Source organism: Tribolium madens, unplaced genomic scaffold (genome assembly GCF_015345945.1).
Source record: "Tribolium madens isolate multiple individuals breed KSU strain unplaced genomic scaffold, Tmad_KSU_1.1 Scaffold_97;HRSCAF=244;Tcas5.2_LG3a, whole genome shotgun sequence".
In the NCBI taxonomy this organism is placed as follows: Eukaryota; Metazoa; Arthropoda; class Insecta; order Coleoptera; family Tenebrionidae; genus Tribolium; species Tribolium madens.
The window spans coordinates 6,222,355-6,239,323 of NW_025401069.1; the positions used below are offsets into that span (position 1 = coordinate 6,222,355).

The window sequence follows — 16,969 nt, forward strand, 5'->3', positions numbered from 1 at the left end:
ACTTACCCTCATAGTCTTGCGTTGATGTGAATACCTGAAAAAAATAAAATCTTATTAATTACATTATTACCTTTTCTTAACTCAACAAGTAAATATAAGAAAGATCAAACAAATTCCTCTGATGTATTTGTTTCTTATAAAATTACCAGCCTAACAAAACTTACAAACAAATTAATCAAAAGTAACTTGACTCATAAAAATTAATAATTTTACTTGATATTTATTGTTGTGGACATCCTTAGCCAAAAAGTCTCCCTGTACTTACGTTGTTTTAAATTTTTTTCATGTTTCTGGTATCTTATTATTACCTTACTTGGCATTTTTATCTGAGGCGCAAGTTATGAAACACTCTGTTTTAAGCTTTTAGATGCTTTCTTTGAATCTAAATAAAGAATTGCATATCATATTAAATCATTTCTTTTACATAGTTATTTTTTTATTTTTACATGCATCCTTTTGACGCTTTTGTAGTTCCTTTCTCTTTAATAACCTTGAAAAATTGGTGTTATGAATGAACGGTATTTTACTTAAATTATTCCTACTGTGCTCAAAAATTAATTTTATCAGTAGAGTAGAAAACAATTTTTAAATTAATTCGTTGTAGTAGCTGTTTTGTTAAAATATATTTAGAATTATAGTTATATTTAGAAATCGTATGGCAAATATTCTTATTTTTATTACTCAATTGATATAAAATATCGATTCAGGATTTACTGCCGTCTTAAAAGATTGACCACAATTTATAATAAAAATCATTTATTATGTTTTTTAGCCAATTCTTATCATACTACGATTAAAATGAAACCAAAAGATGTTAATAAAGAAAATGAAAGGCAGTTATTAGAAACCGTATATATGATTACATTAACAAATAAAAAACCAAAATTTGAAGTTGGTGATAGAATTAGATTGTCTAATATGGTTGATATTTTTCGTAACAAATTAAAAACGAACTGGACTGAAGAAATATTCACAGTTGTAGAAAAACGCGTATATAATGTTTAGATTTATTTTGTTTCTGATCTTAACGGTGAAAAAATTAAAGAGGGTATATACGAAGCAGAAATGCAACTAACATTATTATAAGATTTATTGAAATAATACAAATAAAAATAAATATAATTTTTTTCTTTTCTTTTTTTAATTCCACAATCTTTAAGTTTGCCTTGATTAATAAATTCGCTGTGTTCATGAGGACTTTGTCTGTATTCATTTATTAACTAGAGAAAAAGTATTTGCTAAACGTCTTTTTGCTCGTTCTTTATTGTTATAACAAGATTTTTGTTCAGTAACGCGTTTATTTTTTCTTCATCATAACTATTGACCTCTTTTAATTCTTGTTCCAATACATTAATTTTATTATCTTTATACTCAATTTCTTCGTCCATTTTTTCTATTGTTTCAACCGCAGCATTTCCTAATTCTTTTAAAATTCTGTTTTCCATATACAGTTGATTAGATGCTTTAACTTTATTACCAACAGATAAACTATTAAAATCAATGCAGTCTTTTTTATTCTATTTTGAATAATTTTTATCTGATTTTTGTCTGCAACATCAATTAGTGCCATTATTTATTAGATAGGGAATTCCGCTCATGAGTATTTCAAAAAAATATGGCATGAAAAATTAGAAAAATATATTAACGACTTAAAAGGATAATTCGGACAAAGTCCTCGTGCGAAGCGAATTTCATCCATAAATGTATTTTTGAATAATTTTTTCCTTAATAAATGGGGCTCTCGAAAGATCAGCTTCGTAAAATGAGCCTCGAGGAAATTATAAAACTTACTAAAGGTGAATAAAAAAAAGTGGACGATATATAATTGAACAAATTACTAAAGACAGTTCGTCTTCCACTCATGAGACAGCTTCGCTATCGAGTTCAGAAGCCTGGTGAAGCCAGCCCAAAGGCGAAGCCGAAGCCTCACCATGAGCCGTCCTCGATGGATAAATATTTTTTAACACCACGGACAAATAATGAGATTGTCCTAAATAAACTAAAATAAAAAAAATTAAAAACCATTGCAAAAAGACTGGGCTTATTAAGTAGACTCAATATTAAAAAATTAAAATCGATTGCTGAAAAACTAGTTATAAAAATAAAGCAAAATAGTAAAAAACACATCTAGTCAATCGAATTTCAGATAATGTAAACAATGAAAATTTAAATACTGTTCTTAAAGAAATCGGGTCGCAAAGTTTAGAGGAATTATTAGAGGAAACCATGTCAAAAAACGAATCGACTCAGAATACAACGATAAAAGAATTAAGAAAAATTGGTAAAGAAAAGAATATCAAAGGTTACTCTAAAATGAAGAAGGCAGAATTATTACAAAAAATTAACGACCAACCGTTCGCTTTCGAAGATAGTTATTTTACAGAGTTTTCAAAAAAATCTAAAATTAAAATAATAGAAGAAAAAACAAAAGCTGAATACACTAAAAAATGGAGAAGACACAAAGTTTACTATAAGGTTATATTAGTGGAAGACTGGCAGGGCCAGTCCAGAGGTAAAACCGAAGATGAAAAAGCACCCGAGTCTGATCTTTCAGACATAATTATGAAAAAAATTACTGTCATTAGAGAGGGATTAAATGAAATGATTAAAATAGTAAAACAGAAAACAAATTTCAAAGAAGGAGATTTAATGAATATAGTGATTAATCATCCTGATCTTTGGAATCCTATTTCCACAGGGTTATCAAGAACTTCTGATATTGACAATTTATTAAACAAAATTCAAAGTATCTTAACTTCAAATCAAGATTTAGATATATACGGTTGCACATTTCATGCCGAAGTTGTTAATATGCCTAGAGGTGCTACTAATGCGAAAAGATTATTAAATATAGCAGAAGACTCACGAACAAAGAAAAGCATAACACCGATAAAAAACAAAGATAATTTATGTTATCCAAGAGCTGTTATTGTTGGATTAACTTATCATACAAATATTATACTTGGTAGCGAATATGATCATAATGATATAAGATACTTAAGAATGGGAAGAAATTTACAAACTATACTTTAGCTCAAGAACTATGTAATCAACTTGGGGAATATAATAGAAATTATTTTACTTTAGATGATATTGCGAATATAGAAAGATTATTAAATATTCAAATAAAAATCGTAGCAGCCGAATGTTTTAATTCTATAATATATTCAGGACTTGAAAAAGATGTAAAAGTTTATTTATATAAAAATGGAAATCATTTCGATACAATCAAAAGTATGACAGGTTTCTACGGTCAGTCTTATTATTGTGAAAAATGTGATAAACCATATCAAAATTAAGACGGACATAAATGCAAAACGAAGGATAAAATATGCGTGATGTGTTTCAAATCTAATCACAAAGAAGACTCTTCAAAAAGAATATATTGTGAAAAATGTAATAGATATTACTTTAATCAAAAATGTTTAGAAAATCATTCAGAAGTTTGTGAAAGATTTCATAAATGTTTAAAGTGTAATAAAATACTCAAAAGAGGTGATAAAATGGTTGCCGAAGGTAAAAAAATGATTCAAGAAGGAAATAAAATAATTGAAGAAGGAAATAACAAGAAGAGTAAAAAAGGTAACAAAATGATAGAAGAGGGTAGTAAAGAACACAGATGTGGATGGGAAAAATGTCGAAATTGTTATAAAGAAGTTGAAATATTAAAACATAAATGTTATATGCAATGGAAACAACAAAAAGGTGGAATCTGTCAAACAACAATGAAAGACGGTGATAAAATAAACAAAGTAAAAGGCTGTGAAAATTGTAACAAAAAAGGTTGTACTAAAATATACTCTAAAGAAAAAATTAAAAACAAAAACTATTGGCTTTATCAATGCAAGAAATGCAAAACCTGTGTTAAAAATCCGTTGGATGATGAAGAACCTTTTGTGTGTGTTGACTGTGATTCTAGAAAGCATACAAATAATTGTACCTATACAGAAAAATATTTATTCTTTGATTATGAAGCGATGCAAGAAACTGGCAAACACATCGCTAATTTAGTTATATCTCAAGATTGCTATATAGAAAATGATTTCAATAGCAATATACGAAATGTTAGATAAATTAGGAAAAAGCGTAGCATATTATGATACAGTTAGTATTGTATATATAGATGATGGAAAAAATACTGTTAAAACAGGCTGTCTATTGGGAGATTGGACAAACGCATTAGGTAAAGGCGTTTGGATTATAGACTGGATATCAACAGGCCCAAAAAGTCATTGTTATAAAACCAACACAGGTAGAGTTGTTTGTAAAATAAAAGGATTTACGTTAAACTATGAAACATCCAAAAAGATCGATTCTGATAGTATAAATAATATTTTAGAAAAGTCCAGCAGAGCTGGTCCAGAGTCAAAGACGAACAAAGACTGTAAAGTCAGTACACAATATAATCGAATTACCAGAGATACTAAAATTAAAGAACTTTTAAATAAAATAGAAACAAAGGAATTTGGTTTTGTTTATGACAAGAGAGTTATTCTAGAAAACTTTGATACAGTTGGAGACAAAATACTTGAGTGACATTAAATTGTAAAGCATGCTTTAGGACTGTTAACCTTATTTTTAGCTACTGTCAATCATAGTTGACAAGTTATATGGACATATTTTTGATAGGAAAATACAATAGCTGTCATTAATTTGAAATTGTCATTCATTTTAACGTTAAAGCTTGAATTACATTAAAGTGTCAGAAAAGTGACGACCAAGGTATTTTGTCTTCAACTGTACAATACCGTTTGGATTTTAATCCTTTTTTATTGTTCCTAGCTAATGAATAATTTATTGTATAATGTAAATGGAAAAATTTATTAAATAAATTGGGTTTAACACCGTCTCTAGATTGACTTGGTTCTAGTTTTGGAACTAGTAAAAAAACAACTGGTTAATAATTGAATTAATACTTGCTATCTATGCAACCATTTATACATCCAGCTGGAAGCCAATCTAAGTTGATCTGTGAAGTTTGCGCAGCATGGTGTTTAAATGTAACGTCTTGGTAACGCCATAGCAAGGATGATAAAACTATATAAACTATCAGTTTACCATCCTTGACGCCATAGTGGGTATTGACACAATGGCCGACGGTAAGAGTGTATAAACCAGCAAAAGTAAATTTCAACCGAATTGTTTTAGCATTCCCAATTTACATACACGTTAATTGCCCGGGTGATGATCACGACCTTGCCGATATGGCAGTGAGGCAAGCCGCGGCCGCTAAATTATTCATAAGCCAGTGCCCGGAAGGGGCGTGGGTCGATGAAGTGATCCCCATCAGAAAGCGCGGCAAACTGAAATGTGCTTGGCAAGTCCGCTATAGACGCGATATGAACCAAATTCATCAAATAGATGGCGAGCAGCTGGCAAGAAATATAATGAATGGCCACCCGAATAATACAGATATCGTGGAGAAAACTAGAGTTATGTACCCCCCATTCATAGAATTAGTATATTCCATCCGATGCGCTTGCAAAGTATCCCAAACAGCAAGTAGGTCAATTAAAAGATGTGATTCTGTTGTTAATTTGAAGGTGGAAGAAAATTTAGCTAATTTAAAGTTGGAGGAGGATCTCCAAGAGTAAGGTTTTCATGATCAATTTGCCAACTGTTGATAAGAATGTTATTATATGAATTTCGATGTTATACCTATCAACTATTACATTCTAGCTGTCAGTTGGTAAACAGGGTTTTAAATTTGATTATGAAATGGGCAGAATTGTTATTATTTTTTTTAATGTATAGTGGGACGTTACCTAGGGCTAGGTACCTAATACAAGTGTTTAAGGATGAATTTTGTTTCAGGAAACTTTTGGATGTAAAGAGACTCTTTTGAAGTAATAAAGACAAATATTTGTTGAAATATGTATTAGTTATTCATTTCTATTACAGCTTATGTGATTTTATAATTCATATACCTACTTTAAAAACAGGGGGTGTGAACTCGCTTTGCTGATAAGGTCCTTGTCCGAATTTGTTAATCTGAAACCGTATTCATTTTTGTGCTCAATTAGCCCAATAGAAAAATAGGGCGAAATCTTTGAAAAATGTTAATTTTAAAATATACCTTAAAAACGACGGTGTTTTCACGATTTTTTCTGTTTTTTTGTTAAGCCTTGAAAATCGGGGTGTTTTCCTTATAAGTGCGCAGTGTGCATAGGGGCCCTTATACTACTGACCTTAAATACTTTCATTCACAATAAAAAAATATATGAAAATAATAAAAACCGAGATTTTTGGATGGTTTTGTGGGTTTTATTTGTGTTTTTACATGAATGTAACATATTCAATAAATAAATAAAACTTTAATAACCTGCTAAAGATTGGAAATCAAATTTAACAATGATGAGTTAAAGAAGCCGAATTTTTAATAAAATGCCTTTAATTTACTAGATGCGGATAAACCCTGCATATAACTTTTTCAGTATTAATTTAAATTATAATACCCATTTGTTTAAAATGCAAATAACTACAAATTGGGTACTAATCTTTTAAATACTATCTAAAGCTAAGCGTGAAACTACCAACTTTGATGACTTGCAAAAAGTGAATTATTACTTACCATCAGACCACCTGTCTGATGGTAAAATTATTTAATAATTAGCAACAATTATGTTTCTTTTGTGTGCGGACAATATCTTATGAAAATTTCGACCAACGTTAGGTGTAATTATTTTTACCGTTTTATGAAAATATTTTTCGACAGGAACAAAAACAATATAAAAATTGTTTTGTGTTTTGTTACTAAAATAAGTTTGATTTTGTAGAACTAACCACTACTTAATATTACTGTTAAATACTAATGTTATCTTATGTGCACCTATGTTCTTATGTCCCTATAAAAGTATTTTAACTATTTAATTAGATAGTTGCAGTCAGGTTGTAGTGCAATTTTAACAGTAAAAGTTTACAGTTTATCAGTTGCAACTGATCGATTAAAGAAACTATTTGATGGAAACTTCTTACACGCTTATACACCTGTCTGTTTATGATGTAGAAAACCGTGTTCACTATTATCACATAATTATCCATTATTATTCAAGTAATTGCATAACAGATAAAAGTAAGAAGAATCTTTGAAGTAGGAAGTTAACCGATGAAAATGAAAACAGGTGCTAGGTGCATACAACTATCTAGGAGAATTATAATAAATTGCTTGTACTGATTTGTGGAAAGTAGTTGTAAATGAAAGTGTTCATCTTGTTTATCACCCATCTGTGTGTGGCTAGTTATTTGTTAAATTCAAGAAATTGCAGGTAATGAAAGAATCTTATGAACATTTTTAACAGTTTCTACTACGCCATCATGCATTCGTTAAAGCATTCTAATTACAACGTTTAAAACTGTAACGTGACTTCATTAAACTTATTCTAGACTGCTTTTACACAAAAAGCTTTTTAAACAAAAAACACATTTACATAAAATTTGCAGCAGAATATGAACTAGAAGAACTATGTTTGAGAATAATAGGTATACGGTCTGTAGTTCTTATATGACCTAAATGAACAATGGTACTACATGGAAAGGATATTCTACATGTAATTCGAATTTTTCTTCCTTATATCTTCGCTCATACTCGTAAGTAGTATTAATGAAACAATTAAAAAACCAGAAATACAATCAGTAATTTTACCACTACAGTTTTCTACAAGAACCAATTCTCAATGGTTTGTTTACAATGTTAAATGCTTACATTGAATAAATAAAGATTAATATACTACTAGTGGTACTACTTCATTTTTAATAAATATTAATGATTACAATGTTACAATGTATCAAAATTATTGTTATTTCTAAAAAAAAAATAATTAATAAATTATGTTCTTTCAAAGATTGTTACACTTGCTACATGTTTCGGCTATTTTTAGATAGCCATCTTCAGGTAATATTGTTTAATTCATGTCATCATTTTATGAAAACAAAATTTATTTTCTAAAAATAGCCGAAACATTTAGTGTAATAATAAGAAAATATTTTTTCCCTTTATTATAACCAAAAAATCTCTCACAAAAATGGATCACTCAGTAATTAATAAATTAAACTAACGAAAATTGGTGATTTTTTAGATTTTATGGATTAGGACAGTAACCATGTACAAAATTACCCTTTCTATTTCAAATGTAAATTAAATTAATTATTTTTTTTTAATTACCTCAAAAAATTATTAGAATTAAAAAAATATTCTAATTTGGTATTTTAGTAAATGACACATTTATATTCTGGTAAATAACAGCAGTCTGCCACTAATGAATTTTTAATTACCTATTTTTTTAAAGAATGTTTTGAAGATGGTCTAAAATTGAATACTTACAGCGTTATACTTTAAATAGTGACATCACACTTCGTCGTTTCCAAAGTCAGCATTATTGACACTCTAAAAAAATATACAGTATGTCCTCGGATTGGGTTTACAAGAGGAAAAATTTTTTATCTTTTATTTTACGCCAAAACTGCAAAGGCAAAACATTTTTTGCTTCACCTGAAAGGAGCAAATCTTGTATTAAAACTTTATTACTCTAATTCAGTGAAAAGAAAAATTAATTTTTCTTTTGATTTTAGACTTGAAATAATTTTTTCTCTGCTTTTTAGGTCATATCCAATTGGTGGTTTTATTTGTTTGACAACTATATGTCACTTTGACAATTAATTTATTAATTAAATAATGATAGTTCTTGTTAAAAATGACTTTGTTTCTTATCTTAAAGCTGTTTTTTTTTAAATTGCCGTTTATTAAAATTATATTTTTCACAAACATTTTTGTTATTTATCTTGCGTAAATTCATTTGTAAATGTGACATCATTGTCAAAAACATAAAACATAAATGTGATAGGATTTGAAAAGCAGAGAAAAATTATTCCAGTTAATCCAAAATCAAGAGAAGAATCAACTTTTTTTTCTACTGAGTTAGAATAATGAAGTTTTATTTACAGATTTGCTCGTTTCAGGTAAAGCAAAAAATGTTTTGCCTTTGCAGTTTTGGCGTAAAATCAAAGATAAATCTTGTAAACTCAATCCGGGGACATACTGTATACAGACTGTCCGGAAAAAACATTAAAATATTTTTCAGGTCATTGTAAAAAGTTTCTATGGGTGTCTGTTCGGAAATGCTTTTTAAAGGAGCTGAGGCTTTTTTAAAATGGCCAACAAAAAGTTTTTTTTTCGAGCTGGTATTTCAAAAACTGGTAGAAAATTTTACTTTAAAAAACGTTTTTTGTTGTTGTTTTGGATTTGTTGATTAATTTTCTTTAAAAAATGCCCTTCCTGTTACTTTTGTACGACGCACATTAATCCATTAACTCATAAAACTACTTACTGTACCTACTAATTTAATAACATTTTCAGTTGCCATCTCAAATTTTCTACAAGAATTTTTAAACACAATTTTGTTATTGAGTTGTTATTGTTTATGCTTAAATTTGAATGTAGACTATGTTTTTTGTATTCTTCTCCAATTTTCCTTAAACATTTTTGTTGTTTTTTATGTCAGTTTAAAGAACTTGTTGTAACATCATTATTCATTAATCTGCTGGTTCATTTCATACTATAAGAAAAGACATGTTTATTCCTTCCAACAAAAATAAATTTTATAACACATAATTAAATTTTTGTTAGTAATTGGCAAAATTAAAATCATGGGCATCAGCCTATTAGCACTTACAATTTGTATTAAAAGCACAAATAACGTAGTAATCCTAGTTTGAAAATGCCTTTCAATGTCTTGCATTTTCTATCACTAAACACTACACCGGATAGTTCCTCACTAGACAGTGGCAGTAGTCAATCAACAGCTCAAACTGAACAACGCTCTAACCAATGCGTGTGAAAAGTCGATAGTAGTCTTAAGGATGTAATGAATGAATTCGCGATCGTGAACTTATTAAACAGCTACCTGTTCAAAGACATGCAATAACTGAGACGAACAGTAGTTCCGCGTGTTTGCTAGAGTTCTGTTCCGCCCCGCTACGCTACAAGAACCAAGTCTTCAGTACTGTTACGTACTCCACTATACAGTTCCTCCGTTTGTTTGTGAAGGTCCAGTTACGCCCTCTGCGCCAAAAACAACGATTTCTTTGTTTTTGCCAAATCCCAGTTAAACCTACTTTAAAATTAGGTGAAGAACGCGTCGAGTAAAAAACTTCTTGTCCAAATTGAAGTACCTTTTAAAACTCGTTGGTGCTTCCAAAGCTGTCCTCAAATTTTTGTTTTGATTTAAAATTGTTAAAAGGTTTTCGATGTTTGCATCTTTCATTTGCCGAATCAATACTTTAATAGACAGCTCCCAGTTATTTAACCACAAATTTCGAGGACGGTCAACTAGGTCGTTACAAATGATTAAAAGGATCTAAATGTTTATCGATTTTCTTCTGATCGAGCAAAGGCTAAAGTGAATAACTGTTAAAGAACTGGGTTATTTGAAAGGAGGTAAAGGATTTTTTTATCTTTTACTGAAAATTTTTACAATTCTTATTAACTATACCATTGTTTCTTTACACTGTAGGTACATAACTATAAAAACTATTCATCTAAAGAATGACGAAGTAATAAAGGTGTGACACGACAATAGTTTCATCAATTTTTGTCTTTCAAAGCAATTGTTTACAGCCTATGCTCTGTTTCTACAATTACTCATCCTATTAGACAACAAATATTTCATATATTGTAGAGACATCTACAGTTTTCAACATTTTGTCTAGTAAAAATTGAATAATTTAAAGGCCAAAATTAGGTCACAAATGTTTTTTAACTTATTTTGAAAATTTGCTTCAAGACATCCACTTTCAATTAGTTTATTTTCAACACTCAAAATTTACGGTTTTTCTTCTGTGTAAGGAAATTTGGAAACTGTTTGCCATTTCTCAATACAAAAACCTTGTTGAGTCTAATTCGAAGAATAAAATGTTGTATTCAACTTGTCTTCGATTACACAAAGTGTACTGCAGCCTAATAAGTATTTATGCTATTTTCAAAAGTTCATATTTAGAAAAGCATACATCGAAAAAATTATAAAAGCATATCTGCGCTTTTATTAATGTTTCAATATCCTCATAAGCGACAACCTTTTTGAATTACAGTGTGATTCAAAAGGGTCGTCAAGTAAACGTTTGTTTACTTAATTAATAATTATTATGTGTACTTATTCAAGGTTATAAAATATTTCTTATAACAAATCTTTAAAAATTTTGTCAGTTTTATATTTTTTCTGTTGTAAATAGTGCATTTCTTGGCTTTAGATAAATTCCAAAAGTAATACATATTTTTTATACGTATTATAAATATAAATTTTTAACATATTTGAGCTCAAAGAAATATATTTACTATGATGTCAGCGTTTAGGATTGCTTAAACAATCTTCAATGTTGTCAATTTTAAGTCTAATATAAAATGATTTTCGTGTTTCTTATTTGCTTTTAAAAAATTTCTTTCAAAACCTTTGTATTATTCGGAATTTCGATTAACCGGAATAATTAACCGGATAATCGAGAGTCGAAAGTGTTATTGAAATAAATAAAATAAAACACAATTGATCTTTTACATTTACATATTTTTTTTTATTTGCATACATTATCTTGTTACCTATTTCTCTTTTTTTTTATAAAATAGGTAATACCTTGGCAGCCTGTATCTCGGAGGAGAGCTGATCGTGGGGTTTTTCTTTATGGGCGCCACCCAGTCGAATAATGGGCCTCTAGTACCACGTGACTGGGAACGTAGCACTCAGCCAACAAAATAAAATAATAAATTAAGGGATATACAGGGTGATTCTTAAATAGACCGACAAAATTTTATCACAGCTTTCCAAGCATAAATGGAAATAATCAGTACCTTTTTTACGTCGATATTTTTTAGGGGCAGAACCCCCTTGATCCGTGCCACTTACGGCGTTTATGAATTGTTGCAATGATCAAGTACATTTTGATCAAATTAATACCATGGTTTCCACTACCTGTGCTAATACTATTTACGAACACATCAGTGGCGTACGCTTTATCTCTAAAATAACTTTAATAAATTTTATTTGGAGCACGATTAAACAAAGAATTTTTTCAATATTTTTTCCAGCATGTTCTCATGTGATACTACCAAGGATAAAATTTTGTCGGTCTATCACCCTGTATTAAAAAAATAAAATATAATTTGATAAATTAAAATTAAGTTTAGATTCAAAAAATAAACGAAATATAGCGCTATATCCCTTACAGTTGTGAAAGTAAAATTAAATTGAAAATTCTAGTTTAATGAAAATAAATTGTAGTGTATTAAAATGATTAAAAAATGTATGAAGAAGATATTAATGAAATTAAATTTAAGAGATATTTAATAACGAATCGTCGAACTTAAGCCTAAACTTATCTGAACTTGATAGAAGGAGGCGGCGGAGACAACAGGTACAGAATGCGGAGCGATAGGTCTCTCTTTGGCCTCCGTAAAGACAGGAAAATTTCCCCCTTACTTGCGTCCCTGATTCATACGAGAGAATAATTAGTATACCGTAAGATGTACAGATTTTATATTACCTCAGCGAGGGATGGTCGGTACTTGAARAAAAAGTAYGGGGTTCGTGYCGGGAYAATAATCGRGATATTAAATAATACGAGRCGGAAACGGTAGCTCTGGAATATATTATTGAAATARTGAATGAAAAATTATTGCTCTTTTACCCTTTCTCGCAAGTTTCCTAAGCACGTGGCAGGCTGGCAGTGGTAGGTACTAATTTCTACGAAAACTCCGAGGAAATTCAGAAACTAAACGTTACGATATGTAGCTCCTCGGATTTAGAGGCACCTGGTTCAGGTAATTTTAATTTTCCCAAATTTCCAAAAGGGATGCCTTTAGATAGGATTTCACTGCAACCACCAAGCGAGAGGCTTTCTCCCCGGAAATTGCTTGAAATGGTCAGTCACGTATGCAAACCAATCAGAGCTATCGATTCAGGGCGCGAAATATAGTCAATATCGGACCGTGTATAAAAAGGTGAAAATTTTGATTTTCTCGCTATCTTCTGAGAGCGCGCACGTCTAGTTCTTTTGAAGCTGCATGCGAAATTGACGTTTTACGACAGGTGAAGAGGTTAAGTTTGTTTACATTTTGAAATTGTGCCTTTGTGCGAAAAGACCGATATTGCGCCGATAGTTAGGTAATAGGAAGGTAAGTAAGAACGATTTTCTAATCAAAGGAAGAGGGAAGTTAAAGGGTTTGTGCTCTTAAGACATTTTGCACAACACATAAAAGGACAAGAGGGCTTTTAAACCGTACCGAGGCACCCTACAACTCGGTACGACAACACAAGAGGAACATGAGCACTAAAATTACCCGGAGAAGATGCCCGGACTTCTCCGGAGGGACGGTATGAAATACTCCGGGGCTACCCACTCCTTTTAGCCCCTTCACAGCCAGACAACACAACTAACTCGGAAAATAGAGAGGAAACAAGCCTGATCCAACTCCCTCCAAAATTGGGGCTAGCGGTACGACAAGAACAAAACGGGAAATGACTCTAAAACTCAAATGACGGGAGCAGGTAAGGTAAACACGATACGGTATTCTATTATGTTTTGGTCTTTTTAGTTGAGTACTAGATGAGGTTGCATCAACGATCTTACAGTCCCCAAGCATCTCTAGGGCCCTCTGACGCCCCCTAGACCGGCGAATTTAGGTTGACACGGATGTTAAGTCAATGACAGTAGTACCCAAGCGTTTATGGGACCCAAACGCCTCCCATACCAGCGAAGCTATTTTGTAACTAGATTTAGGACGTTTTAAATAAAAATAACGAAGTAAAACCGTTACAATCTTTAATAGAGAAAATTGGCTAAAAAATATAATATTCAGACAATAAATCTGCAGTATGTTCCCGAATTGAATTACAAGAGGAAATTTTTTTTTATCTCTGATTTTACGCCAAAACTGCAAAGAATAAACATTTTTTACTTCACCTGAAACGAGCAAATCTGTACTTAATTAAAACTTTATTATTAAGTTAAATTTTCTCTTGATTTTGGACTTGTAATATTTTTCTCTGCGTTTTAATTAAATTCCATCACATTGGCGATTTTATTTATTTGACAACTATACAATGTCACTTTGACAATTAATTCATGAATTAAATAATGATGGTTGTTCTTGTTAAAATGACTATTTCTTTGAGTTGCTATTTATTAAAATTATGTTTTTCAGAAACATTTTTGTTATTTAACTTGCGTAAACTTATTTGTCAAAGTGACATCGTTGTCAAAAAAATAAAACCGCCAATCTGATGGAATTTAATTAAAACGCAGAGAAAAATTACCTATTACAAGTCCAAAATCAAGAGAAAAATCAACTTTTCTTTGCACTGAGTTAGAATAATGAAGTTTTAATTTTAGAATTGCGCGTTTTACGTCAAGCAAAAAATGTTTTTTTGGTGAAAAACAAAGATTTTTTTTCCTCTTGTAAACTCAATCCGGGGACATACTGTATAATTAATCCTGATTTGTTAAAAAAATGACGAGATTTTATCAAAGCATAAATATTGAATATTTATTAAACAGCAACTACGATAAATTTGCAATAAAATACATTCACCCGCATAAAGCTTTCTCTGTAGAAAATGAATGATGGAAATGAATTATTTTATTAGTTACCACCATTATTAAAGTTACGAGTAATTTTTATACAAATGATTTTAAAATAATAGTGGCTTATTTGCATGCAAATCATATTTACGAGTAGATATAATATGTTAATCACATTTTAGCAGTTTTTCTACAAATATGTAAGTAAAAAAAATCGTAAATGTATAAATTAATACAAACATTTTTATTTTTAATTACAACTCATCTCGCAACTGTTATATGATAAGGATGTCGAGTATTGTGATATACATAATAAAAAAGTTAAAAAAGTGTGAGAAATTTAACGAATGACACCGCGACCTACTGCATGCTTTCATGTCTTCCACTTTACAATCTCCAGCCACTTACTTTTGACGAGCTGCTGCTGAATTAAATGAAGATTACTTCAGTTTTTTTGGATAATTTGGCACAAGTATGTGGCTAAAAAATAAATAAGATATTTTCGTGCAATGACAACTCTCGGAAATCTCCTGTCGACAGTTATCCACCTTTCAGAACCATTAGTGACACTAATTTACCGCAATTTTCTCGCTAATCAAAAAATCTTTTTGGTAACGACTTTATTAAAAGAATAGAGTAATTTTTATATTCACATAATTTATAAACAAAATTATGTTTTATTATTACAGATAATTACGTCTTTTTAATACAGTAGCTCCAAAATGACAGTAAACGCAGCTCGGTTCAGCTAAATTGTGAGAATTGTAAAACCGTTCCTGAAATAATGTGTAAATTTTTCGGGTTAGCGTGTCACTCGTTACACTTGCAGTACACTGAAAATAAACGGTTTTTTATTGATCTTTTTGCAAAATGCTGCAAGGAACTGTTAACAAAGCAGATAAAGCCATCGGAAAGCACTTCGAGAGCAAATAAGCAATTTGTTTTATCACCGTAACAACGTTATAAACTGTTGCAAGAAATTGACACCGTTATTACTTACTATATTGCACAATTGCTCTTTTATTAATGTGAATAAATATTTTTTTAAGTATAGAAGAAAAGCACTTAATTTCTTGAATACAGTAATTAGTTTTTAAATGTTGCATGTTGCAACATCCAATCCCAAATCATAATGAGTCAAATTATTATGATATCGATATAAAATTATTTCCTTAATTAATTTATTCAAAAATTTGCACATCACTTTGTTCTGCTTAAATTTATTGAGGCAGAAATAAACTCCTAGTCAATGAACACTTATTATTCTTAGAAAAAAATTTACAGCTTTACATGCAATATTCGATTTTTTATTTTTGCATGCAAGCAATAAAATTTAAAAAACAGTTAAGTGTGAAATTAAAAAACCATTATTATACAATAATTATGTCAACAATTTCTGAACGAACTTACACACTCTGCCCTTCACTTTTCCATTTGATCTTTTATAAACTAATAAAATAAAGCCCCTTTCTCTTCATTTGGGTTCTTTATTCTATTATTTTGTTTATTTCTGAGTACAACAAGTGAATAGATGATACAAAACAGAGATCATCAACTTTTCGTGATGACATGATGTAAGGATACAAATAGTAAGAGTAGATTTACCGTTGGGAAAGCAAAACTCATAAAAAGTGCATGACTTGTTCACTTACTTTAAATTACGGTAGATATTCATACTCTTAATTAACCTTTATTATAAATCAGAATTATGTACATTTTGGTGAAGATGTATGAACTCATAATAATTATCATAATTAAGTCATTGTGTATTTTTCTCGTAAAAAATTCAAGAAAATGGAGCATTGTGAAATATTTTAAATTCTGACTCGTTGTTTTTTATTAACTTTCGTTTTCACGGCACATTGTTTTAAACAATAATGTATAAAGTGCTAAAAGGTAATAATCAAGACAACATAAAATATTTAAATTTAATTATTATATTTAACATACCTTATCTTTTACGTATTCAAATTTAATCAAAAACTATATTTGACTGGAAGTGGGTGATTAAATTTTTTGAGCCTTTTGTAACAGTTTGATATTACCAGGATCTTGTTTTTTAATTAGAACTGGTGCTAATCAATGCAGTTGTTGCAAATTTATTTTGGAATAATGTAGATCAATATACAGTTAAAACAATTACGATAGATATTTATGTAAAAAGTGCGAAATTAACATACTCATTGAAGTAGCATGCTTATTTTAATATGTAATTATGTGAAGTTGCTCTGATAATTATTGTTCGGTCTTCGGATTATTTAATAAGTAAATTAGCAACTGAAGCAGAAACGTCTGTCTGGATTTGACACTTACATGCACACGATGATTTATCATCAAATAGAATCTATAACATTCTATAATAATTTTCAATAATAATTTGTATGATAATGCGATTAGGAATAAGCTG

General features: G+C 29.9%; 2 protein-coding genes and 1 long non-coding RNA gene across 3 annotated transcripts in view; 2 read left to right on the top strand and 1 right to left on the bottom strand.

Moving 5' to 3' along the window:
• LOC123015308 overlaps positions 1–10,637 on the bottom strand; it is a 15,632-nt gene extending 4,995 nt beyond the window's left edge. The window contains exons 1-2 of the mRNA XM_044414993.1: positions 9,669–10,637; positions 7–34 (exon numbers count right to left, since the gene is read on the bottom strand). Of these exons, the coding sequence (XP_044270928.1) occupies positions 7–34; positions 9,669–9,734 (94 nt within the window). The 5' untranslated portion in view covers positions 9,735–10,637. The remainder of the gene's footprint in view (positions 1–6; positions 35–9,668) is intronic.
• Positions 4,945–5,874, top strand: LOC123015310. The gene is made up of 2 exons (XM_044414995.1): positions 4,945–5,099; positions 5,149–5,874. The coding sequence occupies exons 1-2, from the start codon at positions 5,090–5,092 to the stop codon at positions 5,592–5,594; spliced, it is 456 nt and encodes a 151-aa protein (XP_044270930.1). The 5' UTR covers positions 4,945–5,089; the 3' UTR covers positions 5,595–5,874.
• A 1,594-nt stretch (positions 10,638–12,231) lies between the features above and the next one.
• Positions 12,232–13,831, top strand: LOC123014705. The gene is made up of 3 exons (XR_006413332.1): positions 12,232–13,156; positions 13,218–13,529; positions 13,577–13,831. It is a non-coding gene; the product is annotated as an uncharacterized LOC123014705 (long non-coding RNA).
• The last annotated feature ends 3,138 nt before the right edge of the window (positions 13,832–16,969 follow it).